This window comes from Setaria viridis, chromosome 7 (genome assembly GCF_005286985.2).
Source record: "Setaria viridis chromosome 7, Setaria_viridis_v4.0, whole genome shotgun sequence".
In the NCBI taxonomy this organism is placed as follows: Eukaryota; Viridiplantae; Streptophyta; class Magnoliopsida; order Poales; family Poaceae; genus Setaria; species Setaria viridis.
Genome location: NC_048269.2, coordinates 30852742 through 30870730, shown reverse-complemented (window position 1 = coordinate 30870730; position 17989 = coordinate 30852742). Strand labels below are relative to the sequence as shown.

The 17989-nt window shown below is 46.3% G+C and overlaps 2 protein-coding genes and 1 long non-coding RNA gene across 4 annotated transcripts; 1 reads left to right on the top strand and 2 right to left on the bottom strand.

The window, feature by feature from the left end:
* Window positions 1-180: 180 nt before the first annotated feature.
* Window positions 181-3153, bottom strand: LOC117863467 (D-3-phosphoglycerate dehydrogenase 3, chloroplastic). Its single transcript, XM_034747174.2, has 5 exons — window positions 2501-3153; window positions 1504-1880; window positions 1287-1397; window positions 1113-1208; window positions 181-1036 (listed from the first exon to the last, which is right to left on the bottom strand). Exons 1-5 carry the CDS (start codon window positions 3105-3107, stop codon window positions 365-367), a joined length of 1863 nt encoding a protein of 620 aa, XP_034603065.1. The 5' UTR covers window positions 3108-3153; the 3' UTR covers window positions 181-364.
* Window positions 3154-5074: 1921 nt separating this feature from the next.
* Window positions 5075-10667, top strand: LOC117864974 (uncharacterized). Of its 2 annotated transcripts, XR_011898714.1 has the most exons (8): window positions 5075-5219; window positions 6327-6420; window positions 7524-7690; window positions 8580-8670; window positions 9340-9382; window positions 9524-9593; window positions 9756-9819; window positions 10394-10667. It is a non-coding gene; the product is annotated as an uncharacterized lncRNA (long non-coding RNA). The 2 variants fall into 2 exon arrangements; XR_004642411.1 differs by lacking the exon at window positions 5075-5219 and having other exon boundaries at window positions 5226-6420.
* A 412-nt stretch (window positions 10668-11079) lies between these two features.
* On the bottom strand, window positions 11080-14488 carry LOC117864972 (probable isoaspartyl peptidase/L-asparaginase 2). The gene is made up of 3 exons (XM_034749031.2): window positions 13978-14488; window positions 11909-11995; window positions 11080-11816 (listed from the first exon to the last, which is right to left on the bottom strand). The coding sequence occupies exons 1-3, from the start codon at window positions 14371-14373 to the stop codon at window positions 11298-11300; spliced, it is 1002 nt and encodes a 333-aa protein (XP_034604922.1). The 5' UTR covers window positions 14374-14488; the 3' UTR covers window positions 11080-11297.
* Between the last annotated feature and the right edge of the window lie 3501 nt (window positions 14489-17989).

Here is a 17989-nt window from a genome sequence, read left to right as displayed (position 1 = left end):
GCAAAACATACCAGATGATATTTCAGTACATAGATATATACAGAATTTTTTTCTTATGACTTTGGAAACACTAGCTAAAAACTCCATCAGGTACAATCCTCGCTTTCAAACTCCTGTCTTCCAGGCCACCAAACAGTGCAGGCTTAACATCGCGTTCATGTTCATAGCAAAGCAGGCAAGTATTGAGAAGAGAGCTTATTAATAAACACCGCGTTCAAAAGAAGGCATCGATGCTGCACCAAATTCATGAACACTACAAAAATACCCCTAGAAAGCTTATTCCAACGAGAACCATCCGTCCTCTAGAACGCTAACTACATCAAAATTGCACACCATTCTTGCAACTTCAAACATACATTTGCGTCTAGAGCTTCAGGAAAACAAACTCTTCGATTGCAGGAATCTCCCCAATCCTTGTCAGTGTGCCCTTGCTTGGTTCTTCATCAACACCAATTGCCATGACAGCATGCTTGCGAGGAGCGAGTCTTCCGACACTCATGAAACTGACATTGACATTCTCCTCTCCCAGGACACTTCCTACTGATCCAATCATGCCAGGCTGATCAACCTGCCTGCAAAGGATCAGGCTTCCTTCCAAGCTCACATCTACCTGGAACGCTCCAACCTTTGTTAGATGAGGGACGCCATCCTTCACCCTCCCCTCCACGGTGATCTCTCCAGTCTCGGATATCGCACTGGGAAATTTGGACTCAACATTGGCGATCTGAACTTGAATGTAATCAATAGGTGTCTCTGGTGAGCCGTCCAACAGGATTCTCTCCTCGGTGATGCGAACTCCCCTTTGTTTTGCAGTGAAGTCAGCATTCACCAGGTTGACAAAAACACTGGAGATTGGTTCGATCAATCCCTTGGTGATCATTGCACGGAGAAGTCTTGTGTCAAGATCATCAGGAGCCCGTGCAGATGCATAGGTCACCTTCACAGACTTGATGCCACCACCACCAGCCACTAGTTGAACAGCCAGGCGCCCAAGCTTTTCTGCAAGCACAACAAAAGGTGCAAGCTCTGACAGCACCTGCATGAAGCATAAAGATGTAGCATATCAAATGTCAGGAATTATTTGGATTAAGGAGAAAATAAAAGATCCATACCTCAGCAGGAACCATTGGAGCATTGACTGCAGAAGCTGCAAGCTCCCCTTTCAGAGCTCCAATGACAGCTTCAGCTATCTCAATAGCCACTCCTTCCTATGAAATTTAAAGTGTTCAGCAAATTGATAGCAGCGATACAAACACGATGGGCATTTCTGGCATAATTCAACATACCTGTGCTTCCACTGTGCTGGCACCCAGGTGCGGCGTGACAGTAACATTCTCGTGCAGCACCAGCTTGTTGTCAGGTGCTGGGGGCTCTTTAGTGAACACATCAAGAGCAGCCTAGTACAGCAATGTTAAAGAAATATAAGCAAGATTCTGGGAGAGCAGCATTTCAATTAATTTTATCAGACCATGAAACACAAGTAATTAAGATAATCGAACAGACCTGTGCTACTACTCCTGAATCAAGAGCCCTGACCAGAGCTTCTTCATCAATTACACCACCACGTGCAACATTAATAATGCGAACACCCTTCTTCATCTTAGCGAAGGCCTCATCGTTGAGCATCTTGTTTGTTGCAGGGGTAAGAGGCATGTGCAGTGAGATGAAGTCAGCAGTTGTCATGGCCTCCTCCATGCTAACTAGCTCGACTCCAATTGCACGAGCCCGGTCAGCAGAAGCATACGGATCATGTGCAATCACGTGCATTCCTAAACCCTTAGCACGACGTGCAACTTCTGAACCGACCTTTCCAAATCCAAGAATAGCAAGAGTTTTGCCCACAAGAGACACACCAACATACTTGTTGCGCTGCCATGTACCTGTACGAGATTCAATTCAGAAAGTGAGCTTGACAGAACAGAATTGTGGGACAAAAAACAGGCACTGTTGTAATACTGTACTCCACCAAGCCATTCACAAAAAGGTTGTCTCAAGTGAGAAACAACAAATACAAGTTCAGCAATGTGTTGCCTATCTTTCAATGGTGTTAACTTAACATTACTATCTTGTCCTGGTACTGTTGCTTCTATTTCTTAATAGGCACATAAAAATGAAACTAAACAGCTGGGTACCATCTAATCATCTCCCTGTTCATTCAATAGTGTCACCTTTTCCATGCATCAGACTTGAAAAACATAACAAAATAGTGGGGTTTATTGTCTTTTTTTTCTAAAATAAAAGCACCACAGATTTTTGCCAGAATAAGAGACAGCTATATTCTGAACATGCCTGCACGATTATTGACAGCTGAACAAATATAAGACCGTGCTACATGCCTACACGATAGTATTACAGTAGCAGATGGTTAGGAGCCTAGCGTCCATACGAGATGAATAGGATTTGCTAATGCTTTACGCCACAGATTTCAAAGACGGTGGCAGCATCCAGTTAAAACAGGCATCATTTTCAACATCGAGGAAGTTGCACTGAACAAACTCACCAGCCTTGAGGGACGCGTCAGCCTGCGCGATGTTCCTTGCCATGGCGGTGAGCAGCGCGATGCCGTGCTCCGCGGCGGCGACGGTGTTAGCGGTGGGCGCGTTGACGACGAGGCATCCGTGCTCGGTGGCGGCGGCGAGGTCGACGTTGTCGATCCCGACACCCGCGCGGCCGACGACGCGGAGCCTTCCCCCGGACGCCTCGAAGACGTCGCGGCCGACCTTGGTCCCGGACCTGACGATGAGCGCGTCGCAGAGCGAGATCTTGGCGCGGAGCTCCTCGGGGGAGAGGCCGTAGGAGCAGTCGACGTTGGCGAACTCCCGCAGCAGAGCGAGCCCCGCGGCGCCGAGCTTCTCGGCGACGAGGACCGTGGGCTTCCCCGGGACGGCCCCCGAGGACGGCGCGTCGGGGGACGCGGTGGACGCCGCGGGGGCCGCGGCCGCGACCGGGGCGGCGGGGAGGCGCGCCGCGCGCTGGGCGTGGGATTGGGGCTGATGCGCGCGGAGGGGCAGGCGGAGGAAGGCGGGCGCGAGGGCGCCGCGCGGGGACGGGAGGAGGATGCGGTGGTGGGTGGTGGCGGCGGCGGTGGTCGGGGTCGGCGCCGCCATGGTGGGGGGCTTGGCGGTTCGGGTCGGGGGGTTTGGGGTTTTGGTCAGGAAAGTGAGGGGTGAGGTGTCGAGTCGAGTGGTTTTGGTGCGTCCCGGTGGGTGCTTTTACTTATAGCGAGGTGAGGCGAGTCGCGTGACTGGTGAGTGAGGTTGGTTTGGGGGAAGGGAAATGAAATGGCGTGCGCCCACGAGCGGGAGCGGCCCACCCCCACCTACCTCCCTTGACGAGCCCGATTTGGTGACTTGGGCTCCCGGCGAAATAAACAAATCGAATCAGGTAGGAATGTACACGAGTTACGGTACGACAGAGGAGTAGTGCATTTGAGGTTTGGAACCAGTTGGCAGGAGATCAACACAGAAAAAATTCTCTTGCCATCCGGCTTGCTGTTCTAACGATCGTAACATAGCGGTCCTGCAACGTTTCCTCTGGTTCGCCTCTACGCTGGTGAACGAATCGCATTTTTGCTTGGCATGTAACAAAGCGCATTTTAGTCAATGAGCTTCGGAGGAAGAAACAATCGAATGGTGGAAAATCTCAACAATCGGGCATTTTAGGAGTATCCTGCTACCCAACGTGAACGTGAGCACTTGACCGGGTGATGAGGCGCCCTCTGCTGAACAAATCCCGCACGCGCATCTGTTCTGTTGGTACGAGCAGCGCGGTTGGTGGTGTAGCTCCGTGGAAGCGAGCGAGCGAGCGCCAAGACGGGAAAAAGATGTGCTGCGCCGAACACGCTCGTCCAAAGCACTCGCACGCATCTTTATTGGCAAAGCGACGGCGACGGCTCGTGGTCCTCTGGGCTCCGGGGGGAAAATTTGCGTCGGCCCAGTTGCCCCGGTCCCTCCTCCTCCTCCCTCCCGTGGCCCGTGGGCGTAGGCGCGTAGCACGAGAGGAAAAGGAAACGGTGGCCACGGCACGGCGGCGGACGCGCGGTTGGTGGCTGGACTGACGGCAGTGATGGCACTGCGCCAGCCGAGACAAGTTGACAAGGGGCCCAGCGATTGGATCTCGCGCCCCGCGGTCAGCCTCCGGGGTGCGGCGATCCCTTGGATTCAGTGCAAGTGGCGCGAGCCGTTGGGACTTGGAAGACGGAAATCTGACGGCTGGTCGTGGTGCTGTGCGCGCTGCGCTGAGGATTCTTGGACTCTCGGCTCCGGCTGGTGCTGGTCACGCTTGACAGCGGCGGATGAAGGGTGCCAGGGTTTGGTAGGAGGATCTTCGTTCTTCGAATCTGGTAACGACAGCGAGTGATCCTGGTTGGGATGGGACGGAGCACATGCATCCGAGACGGTAGAGTATAATATTTGCTATAAGCTCACAAGTGGCGCTAGATTATGATTTCTGCTGGAATCTTCGCTTCGAGTTGTCTTCTAAAAAAAAAAGAGTTGTCTTGTCGGGTTCTACCAAAATCCGTCAAGCTTCAGCTGCATTGCGGCTTCATGGAGTGTAAGCACCTGCTGCGACGCAATGGGCCAATGACAGCGCCTGATGGCTTGTAAAGTTGGTCGTACAATCACCCAACACAGTACACACCTCGTCAGTTGAGTAGTAGTACATGCACGACCAAGACGAACTACCGGACCAAAACGATGAAGTGTATTGGCCCCGTTGCCTCGCCACCTCAGGGATGAGGTCACTCCGAACCAACTTGCGGTTAGCCTTCATCTTAATTTCAGATCAGCTAGTTTGTCATCTTCGGTTCGATGCTCGCCGAACGGAAGAAAATCGAATTTGAATAGGCACAGCTGCACCTCTACTTCCAAGTTCCAACGTGACACGAAGGGGATCACGCTGCAGTTTCATCATCCAGCGCTTCGTAGCAGGACGACGATCGATAGCGTCCAAAAAATACTACGTCGTGTTTGGGCCTCGAAGTCTAGAAAGCTTTTTTTTTTTTGCACCACCGCAAGACGTTTTTGTTTGGCAGCGAAGTGTAGACGTTTTTTTTTGAGATTTGCTAGACATCAAACGTTTGATTTTTGACTTTCTCTCAATCATTTTTCGCAGAGCCGTCGGATTGGCAACAGATGGAGCAGATCAACTCGTGTCGCGAGTTTGTGTGCCCGTTTACTTGCTTTCGGGCCTCGCCCCGCGCCCCGCATCTTCCACAGGTATGTGGTCTACCCAGTGACTAACTAGGATTCTCTAGGGTTTTACGGTAGGCTCGTGATCGTGTTTGGGGTTCCCTGATCTGTTTGTGCTCAGGGTTTGTTCAGTGTCTGTGTATGGCTATGGTGTCTGTGTATGGCGATTAGGTAGCGTTTACTTCTTGGTCATGGTTCGGTTTGTGTTCTGCTAGGTTTCGATTTGTCAATTTTTCACTGGCTTGTGCCTCGAGTTGCTGTTTGTATGTTTGATTTTTGGAATACATCTGCTGATTTAGTGGTCCAATAGGTTAAATCTTGGAGTCTGCAGTCTGCTTGTGTTCAATTTTGGGGATTCGTGGTCCTATTATATGTGATTTGTGTTCTGCTAGATTCCATTTGTACACTGTTAGCAAAAGGATTTGGTAAGTTGTGTTCTGTTGGGAGGTAGCACCTAGTGAAACAGGGAATTAGAAAGTTGGCTAGCTGTAAGGAAAGCTTCGTTTGTTGGTAGAAACAATGGAAGGTAATGGAAGGTTACCGATGTTGCAGTGTGTCTGTCTGTGTGGGTGAGTAGTTAGGTCAGGTGCTACCTTGACAAGAAGTTTCTTTCTGCATATCTGGGATGCCCTTGGCTACTGCTAACTGGGCCCATCAATTAACAATAGGAAATATTAAGCGAAATATCTAAGGTTCCTTTTTACTTTTCACGACTGTTTTTGTGATCCGGATATCAAAATTCAATGTGATTTCTTATGTTCAACTATCATTTTTTTTGACTTGGACTGACCAGACAAAGTAATTTTTGATCTTCATGACCGTATTTCAGTTGCATTGAGATCAGTTAAACTAATTTTAACTTTTGCTCTAATAGTCCTAGTTGACATCAATGGAGTACCTTTTTTCTATACGTGTACTTCCTAAACTAAAGAATTTTCAGCATTGTGTATGTTCTCTAAACTAAAGCAGATTCAAGAAAATATCTAATTCAGGTTTTATTTCAGTTCCACTCTAAGGATTCCAAGTTGCTGGTTACCAAATTGGATTGCTTAATTTCTAGAAACCTAAATGCTCCTTCCACAATATGTTTATCAGCATTTTTCAATTGACATCAATTGCACTTTTTTTAAACAGTTATAACAGAGCTAAACAAAGGTACTTACAGAGGAAGGATGACTAGGTTCGTCCGGTCCAGCATCTCATCTCAGCTGCAGAAGCAGGGTCTTTGGTTAGTACATTGACTTTATCTTTTCTAAAAAGATCGATACTATTGCACTTATGTTTTTATGTTGTTAAATATAAGATTTAAAAATCAATATTTAATTGTCAAAATGTAACTGGGCCTTTTATAATCTGCATTACCTTTATGATTTTTCTGACTACTAATTCTACTCACCTATCTTGTGTTTCATCATTCAAGTGTGCATCATTATAACTCTATTATTATACATTGTACAGGTGTCCTTGTTGTTATACACTGTATAACTCCTGAAATAGGAACTTGTTTTTCTTTTTTGCAAGTTAACATAAATGGATTTTTTAGATTACAAGTGTACCTAAAATTTAAAGATTTGGAGATTTGTAAATTTAAAAGATAACATTTCCGAAATGCCAAGTAGGATATAAGCCATAAAATGTGAGTTTGATTTAATAATGGCTAATTTGATGTCTCTAAGGATTTTGATTTGGGGATACATACTCCGTTAATTACTGGTTATAGCTCTATTAGCTCCGAATCTGTGGTTGATTAGTGTCACATTTGTGGTCAATGTACCTATCTATGTTGTGACATCTAGAGCACACTGCAAGATCTTGTGTTTAATGTACCTGTCTGTTTGAAATTCTCCCCGGTGAGAAAGCCCCTTTTCCCGTTCCTCATCTCGGTGATATTGTCAACCTATCTTTTCTCCTTTCTCATTTTGGATTCGATTGGTTCGGTGGTTCCTCTCAATTTAGTCAAGCCTTTTATTTAATGTTTTATGTGCAGTTTAAAATAAGTAAAGAAATCCAAAAGATGCTTTTACAAGATTCTCTATTACCACATTCTAATACGTCCTTGCCATATTGTCTTCAGAGAAATGGATATATATGCGCTTTATCTGTAATGTAAATAAATACCAATATACTGTCAATTGTTTTTACCTGCATATCATCCTCCTTGTTTTATTCATTGAGTTTCTATCTTTTCCACTTGTCCTCCCATTTTGTTGTACTTATCAATTTTTGATCTTTAACTATAAATAGTAGTTCATTTCTGTTGTGGCAATCATGTTTTTTCCATGTTACTGCAGGTGGGTCTGACTAATTACTTTAATTTGGTGGTTGTCTCAGATACTCTTTGAACATATGTGACTTTGGGGGACAGAAAGACTATCTGGTCTTATTTGGAGCTACAAATTACTTTGAGCAGACTGATGGGCTAGTTTGGATGGTTGATAGTCCACACGCGAAGGCTTGCTGATTGCTGTGTAGAACTCCACAAACTCCTAAAAGAAGAGGTATACTATTACCAGACCTCTAAGCAATAGTGATGAACTGAATATTTTAGTTAAAGTTCTATAAATTTGCTACATAAAAACATTGCTGTCCTTCAATGCCATGGGAATATTACTGTAATGTTTGCTCTTTAAGTATGTTTTGTTTGAAATGGCCCACCAGAAACTGGATTTTTTTCTCCCATTCAGCATCATATTTTAATATACTATTGAGCTTCTATCTTTGAATCTCTTTTATTCTTAGCTTGAAATGGTAGTGAAACAGCATTTTCAAACATTGAGGATCGTACCACTGAAGAACTATGCCATGTGTTTGGCAGTACATAGTACTTTCTCTTTGCCACCCTAGGCTAAAAATTTACATGTAACATTTTTATATGTTGTGTTCCAAAAAATTTACATGTAACTTTTTTTATTTGTTGTGTTCCAAAAATTCCGTGTTCCAAAAAAATTACATGTAACTTTTTTATTTTTGTGTTTTTAAAAAAGCTACATGTAGTTTTTTCTAGTTGTGGGAAAAACACAAACATTTTTTTCTAAGTTAGATGTATTTTCCTGCATTTTGTTCTTTTTCCATAAGCTCCCATACCAAAAAACACGTCTAAGTAAAGCTATTTGTTTAAATTTATCAAATATCCTCGCTATATGCTCTTATTTCTCTATTAATTCACCCGTGCACATTGTATTGACTTCCATTCGTCCATAGTCCATACATCCCTTGCACACTCCACAGTTACTTGTAGCAGCCAATTCTGGCAACCTTTTGTTTACTGTCACCTAAAATTTTTAGAGTTTCAATTATCATTATTTATGTTTTGTACAATGCAATTCTAAAGAAAATGCATTTGCTTCTCTCCAAAAACCTGAGAAAATTATTGATTTATGCATGCAGGATACTGATTATAAACATTGATGCATATGTAAATGATTCCACCCCCTCCTCAGCATTTTTCGCTGTACTTTGCTGCGCAGAAATGAAAAAGGTATGTACAATGTGGCAATGCTCCAAGCTAAACTACTTGAGAAAGCAATTATAAAGAGACGCCTCCACCCACTGGACCTCCAAGTTCTCTTGCACTTGTGTTGCCAAACATTTTATCACTACCACTATTGGCCCGTAGGGAACAAATAAACATATACAAACTTTTTTCCTCACATTCATCACACATGTATCTTTTTTTGTCAAATGCACTGCAATACTCTCATGAAACAAACCCATTTTGAAAATAATCATACTAGGGCAATTGATGTGCCACCAGAAATATAATCTCTATATGTTTGAAACACACCAAGCAACATTGATCGATGCCTCATCCCCTCAAAATCTGTCATCCCCCTCCCTGAAATATATTATTCTTTGTTTTTGTTATCAGAAAACATGGCATTACCGAGGATTAACAAGTTGTATATGAAAGGTGTTAGATCTCACAAAGTTCTCTAACAGGAATAGGTGTTCTAGTTTAGAAACATACTATAAGATCTCTTCATTTTTCAAACTGCATATCTTTGTGTTTTTTCAAGCACTACATGTTTTGTAAACTTAAATATGATATGTTTCAGAATTAATATGTTGTGTAGTATACAAAACAATGCCAAATTAGTTTAGCATCATATAGCATTAATATGTATTGAAAATGCAATACATCTTGCAGGTTATATGGTGACTTTTTTCAGGTGCACAATGTTCTCAGGCAGGTGTGTTGTTTTTTTTCCCATTTTCTAGTTAATTCTTTCTTGTTACTGTATAGAGTTCTAACATTACTCCAGAACACATACAGATGTGTTTCTTTTGTTTTCTTTATTTTTTTCTGATTTATGTTTTCTTCTGAGTTGCAGCCAAGGATTCATTGAGGGACGGTGGGAGAAACCTTTGTGGAAAGAGGACAGTCCCCTCCTGAATCATCAGGTGAAGAACATATCTTTCATTGTGGTTTTTTGTTCTTTTTTCAATCTTTATATGCCAACTTTATTAGATCTATCCATAGTGTTTATTTTTTAATCAAATGGGGATTAAGCCCCCCACTGTCCCTTTTCTTTTCCCCGATCTATGTTTCCTTCTGAGTTGCAGCCAAGGGTTCATTGAGGGGAGAAAAATTTGTAGGAAAGATCACCGCCCCTTCCTGAATCATCAGGTGAAGAACAGTTCTCTTCATTGTGTGTTTTCTTGGACTGCATGTTCTGTGATAGACTGGTAGTATGGACCAACATTGCGTTTTTTGTTGCTTATAAGTGTAGCTGGTGGATAGGCATGGATGGAGAGTTCAACGATTTTTGTTATCAAGTGGGTTTTTTATTTTCTGACTTCATTTTCTACAGATTGCAAAAATCTGATACATATGCAAAGTATTGCTCAACATTGTTGTCAGCTCCAATGGATTGTAAATGAAGACAATAGCTGTTGGAGTAATGCATCATACTAGTGTAAAAGCCACATATATGCAAGACTAGAAATTGTATTTTAGACAGATTAAATAAAATACTAGCTTTATATAAAAAATGACTAAAGATTTACTAGATTTTCCACCTTGTGTAGCAGACTAGCAGTGTTTTTTTTTTTTTGCGTTGTTGCTATAGTTTCTTGTATAAATCTGTGTTGGTGTTATATTGCTACAAGTTCCTATACCTTTTTGGAGTAAACTTTTTTATTATCTATTATTGTGGTAGATTTATTCTGATGGCTAACTTTTCAATTTGCTGATGGAACAGGTGACCCTATTTTGGTCGTGCCTCCTGTTGCTCTATGCCATTGAGTTCCAAGTGGACACAACTCCTGCTGTTTTGTGCAGAATTCAAAATCTGTGTCCTTGTTAAAAATGCTCAAAATAGGTTACAAGCTTCTGTAGTCTTTTACTGCGAAATATTGGGCATATGTATATGCCCAAAATAGATTGTCTATGTGTATATGTTGTATGTTTGTGTGAAATGGATGTTCCTTTCTTTCCTCAAAATTTGAAAATATATACATTGACAGTTGGCGTCATTGGGCCATTTCAGCGCTTAAAAGGTTGGGGTAGGGAGCTGCTGTGCTAACAGTCCAGAGCAGCCCAAATACGCTAAACGGGTCCGAAACTTACATTATGCTTACCGGGCACGCACAAAAGAAAATGCGGACCCGTTATTGCTTACAGATAGTGGAAGGTTGGAAAAAAAATGCAGGGATTAATATGGGCTGTTGATCCACCATCCAAAGGCTGGCGGAGGTGATTGTTTTTTTTTTTATTTTTTGCACCACCGCAAGTAAGCCTTAGCCCAGAACACATAAATTAGCGAGCAGCCTCAGCAGCCCGAGAAAGTTGTGTTGGGCCAAAACCAGGATTAATCCTCAGCCCGAACAACCAACCATAAACACCCACGAAAAAGAAGACAGTCTGAACAAAGGAGCCAACAGCATATTTCAGAAGCCATATAACTTTTCACATTTTTATTTCCAGGGCAATACCATCACAATGACGATCGTCCTTATTAACCCGAAATCCAATCTCCAATCACTAGCCCACTACCACTAAGCCAATACCGACGACCGGCCCTGACCAAGAGACCAACCACATGGCAATCGCAAGATGGCCACGCGCACGCACGCAACGCCTAGCTCCGCTCCGCTCCATCCCGCTCACTCCCAGATGCCGACCTCCATGAAGCCGTCCTCCGTGGCGCAGCCCCTGAACATGCCGGTGCAGTTGAAGCCGTACGCGACCTCGCCGGTCTTGGACACGGCGATGAGGCCCGCGAAGCCCTCGTCGAGGCGCTCCTTGACGCAGAAGTCGACGGCCTCCTGCAGCGGCAGGCCCTTGTACTCCATGACGGCGGCGACGTCGCGCGCCAGCGTGGAGCGGATGATGGCCTCGCCCTCCCCCGTGCACGACACCGCGCAGGCGTCGCAGGCGTAGGTGCCCGAGCCGATGAGCGGCGAGTCCCCGATGCGCCCCGTCATCTTGTTCATGAGCCCGCCCGTGGAGGTGGCCGCCGCGCAGAAGCCGTTCGAGTCCACCACCGCGCACCCCACCGTCTCCGGGGCGTAGATGCTGATGGGGAGCCCGTTCATCACCATGCCGTTGCGGTTGTGGTTGCTGTCCGCACCGGCCTGCAAGCTGCAGGTGTCCGTCCCGGTCAGCGGGATCCGATAGTCAAACTGCATGCACGGGAAATGATGAACAATGGTCAGTTCACTGCTGATTTGAATGCACGATCGATGCCGATTGATCAGATGACTGTAGAACGAACCAGGATGGTGCCGGCCTCCTTGGCGAGCTTGAGCATGCCGACGTTGTCCTCGGTGATGAAGTAGCTATTGTCCACAGTCTCAAGGCCCTACAAGATGATCAAATCAACATCAGAAATCAGGTTAAAGATTTCAAAAAGGCTGTTAGACTAATCCTTGAAACATTTCAGTAGCTAGTATTATAAAACGCCGCTCTAGGTACAGTCTATGACCACAAGATCTGGAGGATTCGACGCGAATCGGATCTCGTTGCTGGGCACGGACCGGTCCGGTGGACCACGGCGAGGCGACAGACTCGGGCGCGAGACCGGACAGGGGCAAGTGGAGCTAGCTGGTCCCGGAGCCCGCCTGGATTTCGTGGTGCGCGGCCTCGGCAGCTGCCCCCACACCAACAACGGCCGCGCAGGCACATGATTTCCGAGCAGAAAAAACAGAGGGCCACGGCTCGTGAGGCTGTGGAGCACGGGAGCCATCCTAGATTCCTAGGTTCATGAACTGTGTGACGAGTCGCCCACAGCTGTGGAACAGCAGGTCAGCCGCGCGCACTTGCTTGTTGTTTAGGTGAAAAAAGAATGTGCGGCCCGCGAGGAAATCACATGCATGCAGAAAAAAAATATATTGTCTCCGCAAGAGACAAGCAGAGTATGGTTGTGCGGTGCCTTGGTGTCGCCCCCCCCCCCCCCCCCCCCCCCCTCCTGAGCAAATGCTTCTGGTGTTGGTGGGTGCTGCACAATTCTGACTCTTAAAATTTAAAAAAAGCTTTGGAGGGTTGTGGTTCTTAGTTTTGCACCGGAGGACAAGTTTAAGTTGGAATGGTAATGGAAATATCGTAGCAAAGCTTCCTGCAAATCTTGTAGAGTAGGGGAAAAGCGGAAGAAAATGGTAGGGGTTGGTGGGTGCGAGGCGGCTAAGTACATGACGCGACGAGACGAATGTTTTCTTCTAAACTCTTTTCCTACTGTCCAGGACTAAGTGCGCAATTGATTAACAAAAAAAAACTCACTTCTATCTAAAATGAAAAAAATGAATATCCTACGTATGCAATACAATACTCCAAAAACAGAACAAAATCGTGCTTAAAACCAAACATAATAAAGAAATGACCAACTACTTATTTTGACGGATTTCTTTGGCAACGGTGAACAAATTACGCCGCAGTTGCTTTCAAGTGATGTGAAGAGAAGTGGTATATGGTCCCCAGCTGTCTCCGAAGACCAGGGGACGAAAGGGGGACACGCACGTGCTGGTGTATCGCACAAACAAAAAGCCAGGACTCGAATCAAAAGGACTAAAGATATTGGTTGGTACAAGTGCTAACTAAAACAATTTGGAAAACCAAGTGGTAAATGGTGTTTTAAAACCTAGTAACATCAATTGTACAGGGAAAAAAAAACTAGAAGACTCCATGACAATTTCCAGACGCAAAACAGCATATGCTACGAGGCATGCAGCCTACACATGCAAAGCAGGCTGCGTGCCTTGTTGACCCAAACAGACCTCTGTCCTATATAAGCATTTCCATTAGACCACGTAAAGCTAGATAAGCGTCGACCATGTCATGGTAATCAAAACATGCTTGCAACAACAAATAAGGTGGCAAAGAAAAAGACAATCCAAATCAAGTGATTTCGCCTAACCAATAAACCGCCAAAAAGCTACGATGCAACTTTCCTAGACATGACCAGACGTTTGCCTTGTAGAAATAGAATCTTTGCATGGCCAGCGAAGATTCACCTTGCAAGACACGGCCCCAGCCGCCGTTCAGTAGAAACGTTTGCAGCTGGACACATGCATGTTTGCAGCCGGTCGTACTGCACCCACGTCATCCACACGTGTCGATCTAAAAGTCTATTTTTTATTGACTTTTTAACAAAATATCATTCTCTCCTGTCCAGCCATTACGCCGGATCGTAAAAAAATTCTTAATTTTCTCATTAAACATGATTATATTTCTTTAATCGGTAGCGGTGGTTTCGCATGGTAGAGAAGCCATGCACGATTCATGCAGGAAAAAGTAACGAGCACGGGAGATTAATCCGGAGATTAGTTGGGCGGCGGGCGGCCACCGTACCTGCTCACGGGCGAACTCCTCGGCGCCGTCGAAGGCGAGGTACGAGTGGGGCGACTTGTCCATGACGCGGCGGGCCAGGGAGACGGGGTTCTTGACGGTGGAGACGCCGGAGACGGCGCCGCAGCGGCGGCCGCGGCCGTCCATGATGCTTGCCTCCATCTCGACGGTGCCGCGGCGGGTGAGCGCGGACCCGCGGCCGGAGTTGAAGAAGGGGTCGGTCTCGAGCTCGCGCACCACGGCCTCGACGACGTCGAGCGCGGAGGCGCCCGCCCGCAGCAGGTCCACGCCGGCCTGCAGGCACCGCGCCAGCACGCGCTTCGCCTCCTCCTGGCGGTGCTCCGGCAGGTTCGGGTCCACACCGGCGCCGCCGTGGATGGCAATGGCCCAGGGCGCCATGTCTCTCCGAAGCTAGCGAGGTGGATTGGTCTAGGCGCTAGCTTCCGGAGATGGTTCTCGGCTCCCCCGTGCAATGCGTGAAGCTCTGTGGAGGGTGTGAGGATGGAGATTGCCGAGTGGTCGGGCGGGGTATTTATAGGGGTTCGGGGCGGGGAGGGTGGCGACTGGTGATGGCGAGGGCGAGGCGTGTTCTCTTCTCCGGACGCGAGAGATGATTTCGCTTTGCGAGTTTTGGGAATCTCAAGTCCGGGAGCGGCCGCCGGCCTGACTGTGTGGCCTGGTCCGGTCCGGCCCGGGCGTATCGGCCGCTGCCCGGGTTGGCTTGGAGTCGGCGCGCGGATTATCTGCGTGCCTTGTATCCAGCCAGGGTTGGAAATAGTTCCACCTGGAAGCAAATTGCCATTTTATAAGGAACGTGATCTCTAAAAAAATTTGATTATACTACCATACTCTTTCAAGCCTATCCTTAACATCTATTGGTAAATGGAAGCCTAAACTAGCAAACCATGTGCGGTGTGACTCAATCCTGAATGAGAATTGGTTGAATTGACTATGTTTGAAGCCAAACAATTCAAGACAACGATGGATCCTAAGGGCTGCTCTCTCAAACTCTCTCGTTGCTACATGAGAAAAGATGCAACCGAGAGAGTTTTAGGTTTCACGACGAGACCGCCGGTCCCTCGTGCCACCAATGGCCTTTAGGCGTTGGTTGGGAGGAGGAGTCGTGGCTCTCCGCCCAGCATGTAGGATAGGTCATAGTGTCTCTAGTTTAGATGTCCTTGGCGTCGATAGCGAGGTGGAGGCGGTGTCGGCGTCACCGTGAAATAAGCCCCTTCAATCTTGTCCCTGCCTTGGTGGTGCTTATTCCGGCATCGGCAAGGGGTCAGTGAGGGTCGAGGCGGAGGCGGAAGCAGGTTGATAAAATTGGTCTTGTTGTCTTCTAGCAGCTTCCTCGAATCCATGGCCAAGGTGGCAAGGGGCATGACCTTGGCAGATGGTCCACAATGATGTTTTCTTTCTTGTATGTCTGAGCGGGATTCTTTTGCAGCTCTTCACAAAGCTTTCAAGCGATGGTGTTTGCCTTGGCCTTGGGATGCTAGCGTATTCCTTTGTTAAGCTTCAGTGTCGTCTTCAACATCGACGGCCCCTGGCAACTATAGCGGACAATAATGTAGTACCTTTTTCCTCAACTCTTATTGCAATTTGGAGTACTATGAAAAAATCGAGGTAGCGACTCAGTGTCTACTTTCACGTGAATTTACCCAACACTACTTCACTAGGGATCCAATTAAGTTTGCTGACAACATACTTCTATCGTCAAATTATCAAACAAATAATTAGTCAGCACAGATTACTCTGTATTCAAAATTGACCAATGCTGCGAGTAAGCCGCTTCAATTGACTGCCGGTAGCTGAAGCAGACCGGAAGCCGGACTGCCGGAGTTACCGGCGCAGAAGATCAGGGGTGGGTGCGATTCTGAGGTGACCGAGCTTGTGGAATCCATGCAGGCCAGCACGCAAGTTGGAATCTGACGGATGCGCACTGTGGTCACGCACGGGCAATGGAATCTCTGGCCCCGGGGCCGTCGTTATGCGCTAATTCCTCGGATTGCGTGCAGATTCCACTGCTGGATTGTTGTCGAATCCATTTTTAATCAGGTTTAGCTTTCTTTAAACACGATCCCGTAACTAGGGCGGCGTTAAATTGGTAATTTAATCGGTCAAGAATCACTGTCGATTGTAAGTTTTTTTTAGTTCGCTGGAATTATTACCATATGGGGCGAGTCTTACCTACCTTAGGAGGTGGAATTGGTACTAGTTAGGAAAAAAATGGAAAATAGTATATGTGATAAATTGGCAAGGGGAGTAGTTTTGCTAGCTGGTAAATTTTCAGTTAAGCACCCTAAGAAAAATATTAATTAGAAGTTTTATGTATGTATAGCAACTTGTGTGACCTTTTGAAAGGAACTGTTGGATTCTACTGAAGTTTGCAAACGACCCCTATTCACTTGCAGTGATATTTTCTCGAGGGATTTTTGTACTAATGAAAATATAATGCCCGTGATCTGCGTGTGATTTCAGATTTAATGCCATCGGTAGTAGGATCGACAAGAAGTTTGAAGAATCTGAATGAAACGCTCAGAATCCCGTGTGCATTTCAGCAACAGCTACGTGTCCTTCCACTGCCACACACTTGGAGATTCCTTTTACCCCTCATTTTCAGGTGCCAAGATAATTTCAGACCAAAAGAATCTATGACACGCAGTCGCATCCCTTTCGAGTTTCGACCCAACAAAGAACGTCACGGAGCACACAGGGGCACTTGAAGACGTCATTTCGTCAGGCAGCAGCCAATCAGAGTTTGCCCAACATGTGAGGCTTTTTTTTTTCTTGTGCAAACTATGCTGTCAGCATCAACCGGTAGCACACACAAGCTAGCTAGCATGCTTTGTGAGTCCTTCGGTATTTTTATTTCTTCCCTGCAAATGAACATTCGTTCTAGTGCAAGTCAGTCAGCAAAAGGAAATTGCATGCGTGCATGATGCATGCAGCATGTAAAAGAAACAAGTGGAACACCGGAAAAGAAAAGAAAAGAAAAGGAAAAGAACCAAAGGAAACTTCACGACGATGCCGGGTGTTGTTTCCTGGAATGGGAATGACGCCACGCATGAGGCATAGGCAGGTGAATCTTTCAAAATCAACCCAATATCATCGAGCATATGCTGGAGGATTAGGTTGGCAAGTTGTATTGTGCGCCGGGGATCAAGTACGTGCGCGCTAACATAGCCAGACATTCACAGCATCAAGATCAAGCAAGGTTAGGCACAGGACATGTTCATTGCTTGGTAACAGTTGCTGTCGATCTTCCAGCAGTATCCTATCATATTGACGTGCCCCCTTCATGAGCGCTCCACCAAGTGAAATTTCAAGAAAGTTTATACAGTACTTGCAAGCTGCGATGGACATTAATTTCAGGCTACAAGCATCACGCCCAGTATAAACTGATCGCACTACACAAAAAGATCCTGCGAGCTCGGCAGGCCGACACGTCGTGCAGCTATTGCAAGCCCTTTCGCCGCGACAACACGAGCTGTAGTGCTATCTGGTACTGGTAGTGTACCATCCTATGCAACTCCAAGGCTGCAACGGCTTTTGAATTGGGCAGTGCACTAATGCGACGTTCACGGCCGCGCCTGCGCCGCGCTGCCGGAGTATGTACCTGGTGGGCAGCTGGACAGAGGCCAGGCAGCGGCCGCCGGCCCGGTTCCTCTTGCCAAGGAGAACGCATAGCACTGGCCCATCTGTCACGCTACGATTTAAAGAATCCGCGGATTCCAGATCCCCTGGGTCCACCGTGGGGCCGTCGACGGCAGATCATGCTTGGAAAAGGCTCGGGAAAGTGAAAAGGACACGGGGCCGCTTTCTATCGCCTAGTAGTGGTGGTGCAACGGCGGTGCCTTTGAGTCACTCTCCGCTTATCAGGAATCAAAATCCTAGTATCGAACTCCATCGCTTTTTTTCAAAATATATGGTGTTAAAATTAAACTAGTTATTTTATCATAAACGTCACAAATTTAAAAACCGAGGGAGTACATATTTTCAACAAATCAACCAC